The sequence below is a fragment of the Athene cunicularia genome (genome assembly GCF_003259725.1).
Source record: "Athene cunicularia isolate RWA chromosome 3 unlocalized genomic scaffold, athCun1 chr3_part1, whole genome shotgun sequence".
Taxonomy (NCBI): Eukaryota; Metazoa; Chordata; class Aves; order Strigiformes; family Strigidae; genus Athene; species Athene cunicularia.
In genome coordinates this window covers 50,354,090-50,367,971 of record NW_020799097.1, presented here as the reverse complement: position 1 = coordinate 50,367,971, position 13,882 = coordinate 50,354,090, and the positions used below count along the sequence as shown (strand labels likewise).

Here is a 13,882-nt window from a genome sequence, read left to right as displayed (position 1 = left end):
ACCAAAAATATTTAACTCAAGTGGGATCAAATGACAAAATCATAAGTAAATTGGGAAAAGTATGCAGCATCTTTATGAAAGTTTAATTTTTCACATTGACTTCAGTGAAGATTAACATGTGTTTGTGTACTCAGCCACAACTTTGCCCAGGCGATAAGATGAACTTTTTGCATTCTGTATTCTTTCTTCTTTTTGTAACATCTTGTTCACAACAAATTCTTTTACTACTAAAACACATGCATATCATGACTATCGTTGCAAGCAGGCCACAACCCCAAACGTGGGTCTAGAACTTTGCTCAAGCTTCCACCTAATCACTTAAATGTCTGGCATAAAAGTGAACAGCTTCAGAGATTTGTTCCATCTTGTACTTAACAGTACAAGGTGATCCTTCAAGTGTGCTTCCTTTTGCTCCTAAGAATTGACGAAGCCATACCTTATTGCGTCTGCAAACAATAAGAGGCCATACCACCAAAATAAATAAGCTCTTAATTTCTTATTTAATTTGGGCAAATATGATACACAAAGGACATTAATTACATTCAGAAACAGTAGTTTAAATGCTGTGCTCTCACATTTTGCTACATACTCAGAATTGTCACTAACAAAAGCAGTAACTTCAGCCAAAGAAACCAGAGATTACTGAAGTTTTTCTAGCCAGTGTCCAACTCAACCTTTATAAGGTTCACATAGTTCCTAAATAATGAGTCTACCAGTAAAAAAAAAAAAAGCAAGCACTACTTCCTTCCCTGGTTATACAGCTTTTGGCAAAGACAGCAAAAGAGGACTAACACAATATTTAGAACACAGCAGCACTCAATGTTTCTTGTCTTAACATGTCTTGGGCTGTCCTTTGATCATTCTTTTATGTCATTCTCATGACTTCTAAAACACTAAGCATTTGTTTTCAGTTATTTTGCATAAGGTATGGCTCAGCATTTTTCAAAGACGTTGTCTCTTAGCAATGTTCTCCAGAACAAAGTAGAACAGTATCAGTGACTGGTATGAGTTAGTAAAGGAGTAAGGTAATATTTTACAACTTACTTAACTCAAAAAATAGCTTCTTTACTTGGTGGACCTTGTTTTTTATAATTTAATTTTGTCTTTTCTACCACAGATTCAGAGTTAGTAGTTTCTATTCATACAAAACAACTATATGCATCAGAGATTGCTTTTTGTTTGAAGTCGCCAGAAATATCACAAGAAATACTCTCCTTCAAGCCTTCTACTTGTGTTTAGATTTAGATTTACCAGTTTTCTTATATTTGTGGAAGCTGTTTTGTCCATCATTTTAACAGCTCTGTAACAACTACCTGTTTCTGTATTGATCTACATATGTCACTGGCAGTTTCAGTCCTACATGTGTACATTTTCTAAATACTTCTTACATCAGTCCACTAACTTTCATCAAGTAAGGGTGCATGCTGCAACATGTATTTGCATAGGATATAAATACTTCATCAAATCAGAATACCCATTTGATATCCATCAGACTTTACTGAATTATTTGGAAACTATAGTATAGAGGATCTCTATCATAAGATCATAGCATGGATTACTGAAACATCACAAGTAAGATGCTTTTAAAATAATGGCTTAAAAGAAAGCAGTTTAAATTTACCTGAGAAAGCATTACTATAATATCTTGAGAGTGTTTGCATAATATCTTTGGAATGCTGAGTCCATGGAGCTATCTTTCTATAGGTTTTTACTCTGTGGACAAGCTGAGAACCTCCGTATTGCAGAGAAAGGGTGTCTCCATGATCTTCATATAATTCTTCAAATAATCTGAAGGAAGAATAAAATTTGTCATATATCAAACTAAAAAGAGTTTTTAAAGAGAAAAAATAATAAAATATTATAATAATAAAGTCTGTCTAACAAGCAATACATTTTCTTCTCCTAAGCACTTCTGCCAAGTCACAAAAACAGTTTACAAAAAGTATTTCATTAAAACATGCTACTAACTTACACTGACATTTAAAGCTGTCTCTATTTTTTTTTTCAGATAGGTATGTGGAAATGTTACTTAGGTATAATAATTACTAAAGAAGGATTAGTCTATAAGATTTTTACTAATTTATAATATATCAGAATGCATTTACACTACAGAATATGCACTTCTGTAGATTCAGGAAGAAGATTAACATGTTCTACTAGCCTATAGGGAGAACACAAACCATATACTTTCACAAATTAAGGTATTTTAAATAGAGTAAATAGAACAGAACGCATCCATATCTCAAGCATATATTTTTTTCTGTCAGCTCCACTGGGAATGAAGTTAGCATAACTTCCCAAAAATCTTCCTAGTTACAATAATGATGGCTTAAAGGTACAAACAAAATAAACATGACTTGTAAGAAATGTGAATGGCAGTCAGATACCGTTTGCTGGAGCTGGAAAAGCATGCTGTAAGAATAAAGTAGAAAGAGTTGGCTGCTAAGATGAACAAGGAAATCTGGCTAAAAGCTCATCTTCTAGCATCAAGAAGTTGACAGTACACTCAGTGACAAACCAAAACGACAAAAGCATTCCCTTAAGGAAGTTTCTAATAAAGGGATAGTACCACGTAAGTAACCCAGAAACCGTCTTGAAGTCCGCCTCAAAAGGTTCTGGATGAAGAACACTTATCTGAGCAGCAAATCAATTTCTGTGAAAACAAAATAGCTGCCCAGCAAATCTTCTGCCCAAGGTCAAGTACAAAAGGATCAATCAGGAGGAAACATCTGCTTATTAACTTCTAAAAAACCAAAAAAAGCCCCAATAACAAATGAAACAAAGCAAAACCCACTTGCATCTCCACCCAAATTATTGAGAGCTCATGGTAACATGTATGAGAATTTCCTGTTTGTCTCTTTCAGTCAGTTTGGTTTTGGGTTTTTTTTTTTTGTTTTTCTATACAAGGGGAAAGACAGCAGTGCTGGTCAACCAAAAGCTAAAAAACTGGTTGAAGGCAAAAACTGGTAGGTATGTTACCTCTCAAAAATTTTCCAGTCAGTCATGGGAAGACTGATGAACAGAGTTTAAATGACCTTGCAATAAAGGTTTACAGAAAGTAGACAACTTTAAATTCATTAAGAACGTTGATCCACTTGATTTGGAAAGGACTTGTAAAATTAAATTATCCCTTCACAGCCTCAAAATATTAAGCCTGCAGTCAAAGACTAGTCTCCTGTAGAGAGAAAACTTAACTACATACGATAAGCTTCTAAGGTACACTTTGTCTAGGAAACTTCTCAGATAGGACAACAAATACACTGAAGGAATCATTAAGAAATACAGCTTGTTGCACAGGACCATTTCTGCAAAGTCATTAAGAAGATTAACCTTGTTAGACACAAAATCAGACTGTTCAAGACACATGGTTTCTTTATCCTTCAGGATGGCCAACGAAAATAAAGTGCTGACTTCAGAAATCTAGTTCAAGAGAAATTCTGGACTGTAGCCAGTCAGTGAGATAAAAGGAGAAAAATCAGAATTATAAGGACAGTTGAAGAGCGTGATGAAAAAATGTTAGTTTTTCAAACATGTTTGCTAAATTAAGGAAAATCACTTTTTTGCCAGTTAGAAGAGTGTAAATGGAAAGACAGAGTACACAGGAAGCAGATACTTGATCTGAGACAATGCAGGGAACAAGAATGCAGGAGGTGAAAGTGAAGGACTGCACAGCAGAGACAGTATAGCACATGCCTGTCTTCAGAGTTTGTTGCATAATGGAGCAGGATTTTTTGATTATTCTGAATACAGTAATTCAGAAACAAGTCTTAACAGATGACAAAATCAGTCTCAGACAGGCACACATCTAGTGCAATGGAGAAGAAAAAAAAAAGTCAAATGTGGCCAGATAAAAGTAATCTTTTATGCCAGGCTAATAGCTACTTTTCAGACAGATAATGAGAAATAAGGTATTAGGAAAATCAGAAACAAACCAACTACTGTAATTTTAAGAGATGATGGTAAGAGATGGAAATTTGGGTGATTGTGGCAGAGAGAGGAAACAGGAGGGAGAGAAGACAGACAGGTCACGTGGGACCATCACAGCAGGAATCAACACAGGAAATTTGGGCTCCCAAAATAAGAGTGGGAAGGGATGAGGCAGTAAAGCCTAATGAAAGATAGTAAAACGCAGCCTGAGGTGCTGAAGCAAGTGGTAGCTGTAGAGGATACCAGAGACAGGGGATGTAAAAGACTTGTCCATCTCCTGACCCCTCTAGTTTGAACCCAAGAGTCCCTATTCCTGAGTTCCCAGGAGGCTGCACAGCAACTGGTATTTGCAGCAGCATTTGTTTGCTCCCAGAGGTGAACATGCAGCACTGAGCAGCTGGGACTGGTGGGTGAGAGGCATCACTAGCACACTGAGGAATCCAGACAGCGGGTGCTCTCCCCTGCCATGAGGCAGAGGCCAGGAGCCACTGCTTACACAGTTAGCCAACATGCTGCAGGTGAGGTTGTTTCTGCAGCACGTACCAGCTCCTGCCACCAGGCAAGTGCTGGAGGCTAACGGGAGAAAGAAGAGGAGCTGAAGGTATGTCTTAAGTAACGGGGAGACCCAGTACTTTGCCTTTTCTGGAATACATGTTACGTCTCCAAATTCTAAAACTATCAAACCGCTAGTCAAAACCAGCAATGAAGCCGTTAAGTTTCAGATTCACGACAACAGCTTTAAGGAATAAAACCACATCATCTCAAGGACTCTTACATTAATTTCTCAAGCATATTCACAAGTTGATTAGCTTACTTCCTCCTGACCCCCAAAGCATTTCAATTTAAATGCTGGGTTTTTGTAAATGGTTTGAGAATACTTGAATAGCATCACTGATACTTGATTTGACAGAACAACTTTGCTGAAAACTTTTCTTCAATAAATCAAAAAGCACAAGATTTTTCTGTAGGAAACAGCTAGGTAAGATGTACTTCTGTACAAATATCAGTTTGGCATTCTCCATAAAAGCACATACTTATTTCAGTTTTCATTTTTCATCAGCATTTTCCCTCAAGCAAGTGAAGTAAATGTAAAAGAGTGGGGTGGGGTTTTTGTTATATTTATTAAAAGGAAAACTTAAAGATAAGTTTAGGCATATAAAGAGAATGAAGTCAAGCAGCTATCTTGTAAGAAACCTCATTAACATACTTTTCCAGAGGAGCAAATCTTCAGTGTGACTGGATTTTCTCAAGATTATTTCAAGTATGGAATATTTTTTAAAGTCAGATGAATAAATATTATTAAATCATTCCAATAGAAACAACTGTACTTTTCTTCTACATAAACATAATTTTCCTAAATCTCAATAGAAAATTAAAAAAAACATGACACACTTTATCAATATGTCTTACCTAACAGCATCCGTATCAAATTGTAGATTTGGTTTATCAATCAGTCCCAATGAATAGAGTTGGTACGCCAAAGCACATTTTCCCACCATAAATTGGGCTGTGTTGGTACGATCTAAACAGTCCACACAATTGGTTCGGAGAACTCCAGTCTGGTAAAGCAATCCAAGTAAGAGATTTTTCTTAATTAACAGATTATTACAATCATTATTATTTTTTTTCCTACTATCCAGACTTGTCAAATCTCAAATTACGTCCAAAAAAATTTGAGATTTCTAAAAAAATGTTAAAAAGTAATTAATCTATAGCAAGCTACCTCAGACTGCTGCAACAACTACTTTCGAAACATTCTTTCTATCATCACACAAACTGCATCTCTCCTTCAACTCAAAAACAGCCCTAAAGGATTTACTTTAACAAGAAAAGCTCCACTATTTCAGTGAAGAAGGCCTCATTTTTAAGTATGCTGTAACTACTGCGAAGAATAAAGTCCACTTGCTATGGTTTTGCTGTGATGTGTTTACATTTTAAGCTTTCTGGAGCAACACACATGGTCATTTTGTTGAAGGTCAGAGTCTTGCACATATTCTTTTATGCTGCTTGCACCACCATTCTTCAATACCGTATTGCACACAAAGTTATTTTATAATATGTACAGCTGCAGTAACTGTATTTTAATATAACAAGGGGGTTTCTTCTGTTCAGGTATATACGGCTACATCCAAGCTAGTCAATTTAACTTTTATTGCCTTAACAAAGAAGCACTTTTTTGGGTGTGACTCACAAGATGTCTATTCCGAGATGAACTGCGATTCAAATGCTTACATGTATGCCAATGGTGACCACCTCAAATAATTAAAGTTGTAAGATAGATAATATAATCATTTGAAAGATAGATATAATAGTCATTCCCCTGACACAGGTAAACCTGTAAGACTAGCATTTAAAAAAAAAAAAAATCTAATTAATGTTGATATGTTTTATTTTAAAACACATCAAATTCTATCTAGTCCACTGTTTATCTGCCCTCAACAAACATATCCCAGTGATCAGCTTTCTAACTTACATGAACTACAAAATTATGAATGGCAAGTCAAAAGCAACTAATGCTTCTTGTGGATATGCCCTGTGATCAGAGTATATTATCATAACATTCAGGTATAAATCTGACACTATATGATTTACAGTTTAGTCAGCACTCTTCTGACCTTAAAGAAAGCAGTGTTTCTAGTTCTATTTTTTAGTGATGGAAATTATAACAATGGACAGAATATTCAGCACTGGTGTAAATGCTTTTAATAACCCATTTTCATACATATGAATATGTCACCAGGCTTAAATATGTTTATTCCTCACCTCTCCTGTATAACATTATATTATGCAGTTTGCTAAAAGGCTGCTGTTTTAACTATTGCTGCACTGATAGCTCTACAGACTAAATAATGAAAACTAGTTTAAAATATGAGCATTTCTCCGATTAGCTCCAGCAAACATACAGTTCCAACAGCATCAGGTTTTTGGTACCACGCAAGAACTTTAAGCCCTGTTTCCCAGCTGAATTTCTGGGATGGACAGCATAATGCTGTTTACTGTAAATACTAATTTAAGAGGACTCTGTGAATCACTAATCAAGTATTTAAGCGACATGGTTCATTGGCGCTTTGGGAGTGCTGATCTGCATCACTATAACTATGAATTAATAAAGTGTATTTTAGTACCTGCAAGCGACCAGTGGAAACAATACAACCTCCCAGTTCATTCCACCTGAAAAGAGATACAAACCAGAACAACTTACAAATAATTTTTAAAAATAACAAATCATACCATGTATTGATCTGCTCAATGAAAAAGGGTGACAATTACAAACCTGACACAAAGCAAAACTGATATACCTGAATAGCAGAAAGCAGTGAAAGCTCTATGCAACAGTAAGATGTATTTAAACCAGGCTGCAACAACAACAAGAAGTCTAGCCTTAAAGTAGAAATACTCCAAAGCCATACAAAATATTTCCTTTGCTCCCCATAAAACAGAGTATGAGCAATACAAGTGTTGCTAGATTGGATCCTGAATGCACAAAAATTGAATGCCAATGATAGGGAGGTAGAGGCATAACATACACTGTAGCACAAGCTGGCTGATTTAGATCTCCCCCTCATACTGATTCTAGGCATACGTGCTGGATACATACATATGTACAGGTCTCACAATTTTGTATAGGCCTTAACTATAGCCCAGAGCCAGAGAACACAAATCAGAAATTAATGACGTTTTGAGGTAGAGGGGTAGTTATGCTCAGTGTAAGTAACCCTGGAACTACTGAATATTTTCAAGTTAGTAAAGTTTCCTATCCTGACCAGAGCACTGCTATCACAAGCCTATATACTACATCTAAGACTCACCAGACTCTCTACAGAACACAGCATTACACGGATATACTGATCATGCTCCTGATAGTTTACAGCTCCCACATTTGCTGCATTGCATGGCAGAGAAAAAGCTCTAAGAGACCCTATGAGAGTTTTAGCTCAGGCTGTTTCTAAGTGAAGATAGGCTAAAAAAGCAAAGGTGCTCTTCATGTAAAATATTAATGCCCATTTGGGTAGTGATGAATTAGATCCCTAACATGAAAACTTGAATCAAGTTTACTGAACTTCTAATGTGGAAGTTGTTTTACTTCTGGATTTTCATGGACTTGAGAGAATTCAGCTGACTAAATCACTTTCTTGTTTTAAAAAAAGTTTTAAATTCTGTATGTATGAATACTGTAAAATCCATTGGAAAACACCAGACTCAGTAACATTTACGTGACAGTTATCTTGTTAGTATGCCTCAAAAGAAGCCATTTATTAAATTCCAAATGTTGCTTGCTTTGTTAAATTTACCCCCAAATTTAGGATTCCTTTGGTTTAGGCGAAAAAACCCCAACCCGTTATATAAAACACACATGGCACAGGTTACCAATTACAAATAATGGTTTGAGGTAAGAATTCTTTATAAGTAGAACAGCAGCAGCACAACTGTACTCTTTCAGTGTATTAGTATCTCTTAGCATGTGCCTTTAACTGCAATCCTTTTAGCTATAATAACAATTTTTTTTTCATATTATTTTAACCCTTAAAATAAGAAATAATGTAATAGACATAGAAATTCCAGACAATTCTCCAAGGAATAGATGTTAGTCATTATGCATCGGTTAAATTATACATACTTTTCATCTGGCCGCAAGATACTGCAGTAGGAATCTGGGCGATTTACAAAAAATCCAGTCTTCTTTACTACACTTTCTGCAATGACGTTCAGTCTATCCAGGACATTGCAAAGTTTGCTGAGGAAAGAAAAGGAAAATACACAGTCAAGATACATTAATACGATGAAAATTTTCACTGCTTGGAAAGTTCTAGTACAAAAATTATTTAAAGGAAGACTCACATCACAGCTTCATTTATCCAACACTAATTATGTCTATAGTTCTCTTAGATTTTACAGACTTATGAAACAGACAGTGACCGTATCTGAGAAATTTAGTTTACTTTTTAATAAAAGATATTACATAAACTAGAAGTGGAAGACTTCAAGAAATCTAAAACTTGTTGACTTTTACATCACAGTAACTTTACCAAATTTTCTGTGATTCACAAAATAAGAATGAAGCAGAAAAGCTAAATCATTATATCTTCATTTTGTTTGCAAGGTGCTGTTTTGTTAAGCAACATTTGTTTCTGTGGCCTTCATGATGTCCTGCACCTCCTGCTCAGATCAGAACATCCACCCATTCACTCTTGGGGAATTTAACTTCTGTTTACTCATAATTTTATTTTCAGAGTTTTTATTAGAGTGTTTACATTTAAAACAACAAAAACAATTACTTATTTTTTTAAAGATTGCTTATACTGAGATGGAAGCAATATTTTGGAACATTTCCACCAGTACTACCTTCCAGCAAAATTACCTCAAAACTACATGTTAAAGCAAACACATTCTCAGTATTTCTGAAACTGTCAAATCTTTAGGCAAACATATACATTATCCTCCATTCTTAAATATCTCTTGCTTGCATAAATAACCTTGTTCAAATCCCTCAGATATTTTTTGTATCTGTGCTAGGGTGGTTATGTGTATAAATATACCTCAAGCTTAAAGCTAGAATGGGCATCGTTTGATCATCTGGTATCATTTCCCATACAGGACAGACCATTAAGCTTCATCAGCATCACGACATATGAAACCCAAGAACTTGCATCTAGCATATCTTCTGAAAGGAAATCGACCCTTATTTTGAGATTTGCTATTTAATCATAAGATAAACATCTAACTATACATCTAACTATACACAATGCCATTTTAGAATGAAAAGGAGTGTGAAACCATGTCAAATTTTAAGTGTCACACCTACATGACCAACTGTATCAACCAACCTGTAATCTCAAATAGTGAATAAGGATTCTTTTCCAATGCTTTTTAAATAATATTTTAATTTATAAACATTAATTAAATTCCTGCCCTTTGAACCGTATCAGTTTTTCCATTGTTTTGCACAGACTGATATAGTAATAAATACCTGAAAGTTGATCCAACAATTTTTATCATTCTTCTAGAATTTCTGGCATTATGAGATACAGTAGACATGCAGATCAGAGAACTTTACAACCAAATTGTGCGTTACAGAATATATTTGCATTTCTAAAAGACATGATTCTAATACTTTAAATTTTTTCTAACATTGAAACTAATGATCTTATTTCCTTTTGGAAGAGGAAATGGAAAAGACTGATATGAAACACCTTGTTTTCCAAAACTTTGTAACTCAATAAATTCAGTGACCAAAACGGAACACCTGACAGAATGCAATATTTTGACTAATTCAAAATAAAAAGTAAACGTTGATGGCTTTTTTTGTTGCTTTTTTCTAAAGTTTGCCTTTGCAGAGAATTTCAAAGTTTCCAGGTCTTGCTCCACTTCGGTAAGAAACCCCAGAAAACTTTAAAAAACCTTCAAAAAGCTGAGGTTTATTCTGTCCATAAATCTTAATAAAATTTTCCCATCACTCCTAAGTTACACTCAACTGAAAAGCGACACACTCAGTAGCATACACTTATTTGTATTGTGGCTACCAGCACTAGTATAAAGAAGGATCTCTTCTACCTTTTTGTGTATTTGGCCATATCCCAGGGTATATATATAATTGCATGCTCTGGGGGTAAAAACTGGTTGAGATATGTCACAGCAGCAACAAGTTCTTCGCTAAGAATCCTTTCGTGCTTTCTTTTTTCACGTTCCTTTAGCAAAAAGAAAAATAAGTTAATTTTCTTTAACTAATGTTTGTAACATGCATACATACACATATACATTTATGTATATATAAAACAAATTAAAAAGGGAAGCTGTAACAATAGCAGGCAGTTCTTCCTAACTAGTACAATTAAATTAAGAACAGAAGAGACAGAAAAATCTAAACATTCTGGTTTTTTTAACAAATGATCTGTAATAGTAGTAAAAGTCACCTGTTTCAACTATGCATAATCATTGGCAGAAAAACTGAACCCTGTAAGAGCAAAGAAGAGCACATGGAAACTAAAGTGGTAATACAGTTGAAATGGACAAAGGCAAAAGAGAAAGAAAAAGGCAGAAAGTTTCCCATTCAATTCTGGGGTACAAGAAAGAAAAAGGCAGAAAGTTTCCCATTCAGTTCTGGGGTACAAGAGGAGCCAGGCAAATTCTTCTGCATTACTGGCAAGAGATGGGAAACCACAGTTCCCATCTTCCAGCTTTGCAATAATTTTAAAAATTTAGAGTTATGCTGCTGTTCTCCAAATATGCCATGTGTTTTCACACCTTGTATATTAGTATGGCTTTCCTATTAACTTCATCCAAACTAAAGTGTATGCTGAACCTGTTATAAAACTTGTTTTAAATATATAATAGCAGTCCTAAATAATCAAACCCAAAGGAAACCTAATATATTCATTACTAGTTAAGTTTCTACAATAGACATAGGAGGACACAAATACGTATTTCAACATTTAAGAAAGCAAAAGCATTGGAGATAGAAGTGCTTATTATTTGTGTAAAAACAACAGCAACTTCCAAAAAAAGGTGTTCAGATTTGGGGGCTTCTCCCCCTTCCCTTTTGCATCTGTGGTTTATTTTTTCCAAGTGGTACACAGAGTAATAAAGGAACGTGAATTTTAGCATCTTAATATTGAGCATCTACAGAGAGAGAAGAAGAGAGATGCATTTTCAGCCCCTATATCAAAAGCCCTGTGAATAAAAGCATATAATGATTCACTGTCAAGATCATGTGAGCCTGGACTCACACTATAACAACAATGGCTTTTGAAAGCTATGGCTGCAAGAGATAAAATAATTTTCTTGTCAACAAATGCTATCCTAAGTTGATTCCACAGACTCTTGGGCAGTCTTAAAAGCACTCATACAGAGGAAATCTTCTACAAAGAGAAAATAGGTTATCTAGTTGCCATTTATTACAACTTAAGAGTTTTAAAAGCTTTCCTTTTGTATTTTCCCTATTTTATCATCCTAGGAATGGATCCTACCTGCATATAAAAGATCCTTTTTTCTACTGAATACAGTTCTACAACATGATAAATTATTCTTTTTTTTAATGACTAAAAAGAAGTAAGATATGATTCAAGCAAAACAAATCAATATATTAAACTCAAATGTGGAAACACACATCACCGCAGGAAATGTCTGAATCAGAACAGAAGAAAAAACAAAAACACCACCCAACACCCTCCCAGCACAAATGCAAGATATAATAACCAAAATTATAGGGCCACCCAGAATCCAGACTTTGCACCACCGCCTCTCACACAGCAGTGAACTGAATTACTGCAGCAATCATGAAGCTCCCCCCATTAGTCCAGCCCTGCTGATGATGGCACTGCCCATTAGCTAGCATCAGATGCTTCAGTTTTCTCTCCTGCTCATTCTGCCATGACTTTACCATATGGAACAAACAACAGAAGATAAGTCTTTAGCATAATATTTCAAATAACTCAGTCACCTGTGACACAAAGCCTACAAACCTGACTTTGCATGGAACCATATTATTTTAGTATTTTTAGTGTTAAGTTAAATTTAGTGGTGAACTTACTTGGACTTACTCACGTCTAAGGGTAAAAAAATTTGTAAAAAATCTGAAAACAACAGTGGAAGGTTACTGTAAGAAGTCTATAAACATGGGAAATGTCATTTTTTGAAGGGTGGTAGTGGAAGCAGTTACAGTTAAATACCACACCATGTAGGATGAGACTTATGAAGCTAATCTTAGTTTAGAACACAACCAAAATTACAGAGACTCTACAGAAGCGAACATAATATTAAAAATTGGAAAACATATAGAACATATTCAAAGTATTGTACCTTCACAAGATTCAAAATAATAATAGGAGAGCCAAATCTCTGAAGCATTTGGTCAAAGTGAAGAGCAGCAACATGTGCAAAAGGATCAGCTTGGTCCACTGCAACAAATACGTATGTTCACATTAAGCAAGCTGTAGCGTCACATAAATCACTTTCTCTTCACAAAATACATGTTTATTCTCTGACAGTAATGATACAATTCCATAGTTCCCCTCTTTTCATGCAAAAGCTGTTAAAAAAACCCAAACTTCCCTTTTCCAAATTGGAAGTGACTTCTTAACCAAAACTTTCATGAGATGCTTACAAATAACAATTATTCTCACACCATTAAAACTAGCCTAGACATTTCCCACCATTTTCAATAGGTTCAAAATGTTATCCACAATGCTAAGACAAATGTAGCTAACTTTGTATACAAAATAAGCACAAAGAAAGCAGACATCTTCAAACAGAAGTTTTTTGTATTCCATTTCTGAATGTAAAGTCTAAGATGGAGATTTCTTTCTATCCAAGTTCATCAAATACACCATTTTATATGGTTGAATGTTTGTATGCTGTGATGTTTATTTTAAAGAACATTGATTTACGTTCCATTATGGCTTCCCAAAGAACAAATGCATAGATAATTTGCTCATTTTTGCAAATTTAGATCTCATTCCCTCAGTTCTTCCTTTAGGACACAGCACTAGCATTATCTATCACAAAGAATAATTTGTACATACATGTTATGGGTGGCTTAGGCATCATAGTTGAAATATCTTGAGACCAGTACAGAGGGACAGATCCTCGAACCTGAACGTAGGAAGAATAACTCCCCGCGGAAAATGACATAACTGAAGCATCATAAAGTATTTGTTCAGTTTCTACTTCATTAGCAACATCTCCCTAAAACAAACAGAAATACACATATGACAAACATGTCACTTCAGAGCTGCCGGCATGACAGAGAACTGATGATTACAGAGTACAATAAAACTGTAAGACACCAAATCAGAGTAGTGAGAACACCACTGAAGGTTAAATTTCCATTTGTCCCTAAGTGTATATGATCAGATTTTTATTTTTTAACTCTATTTGGGAAATAACTCTAAGTGTAAAACAAAGAACTGCTGGTTAAGACTTATTATTTTAAGAACAGCTTTATTGTCTCAAAAATTTA

The 13,882-nt window shown here is 35.0% G+C and overlaps 1 protein-coding gene across 1 annotated transcript in view; it reads right to left on the bottom strand.

Moving 5' to 3' along the window:
- Positions 1-13,882, bottom strand: part of FIG4 (FIG4 phosphoinositide 5-phosphatase) — a gene marked incomplete at its 5' end in the record, with an annotated part of 65,578 nt that overhangs the window by 35,785 nt on the left and 15,911 nt on the right. The window contains 7 exons of the mRNA XM_026844192.1: positions 1,622-1,788; positions 5,338-5,486; positions 7,053-7,098; positions 8,546-8,662; positions 10,480-10,613; positions 12,724-12,821; positions 13,446-13,608. Of these exons, the coding sequence (XP_026699993.1) occupies positions 1,622-1,788; positions 5,338-5,486; positions 7,053-7,098; positions 8,546-8,662; positions 10,480-10,613; positions 12,724-12,821; positions 13,446-13,608 (874 nt within the window). The remainder of the gene's footprint in view (positions 1-1,621; positions 1,789-5,337; positions 5,487-7,052; positions 7,099-8,545; positions 8,663-10,479; positions 10,614-12,723; positions 12,822-13,445; positions 13,609-13,882) is intronic.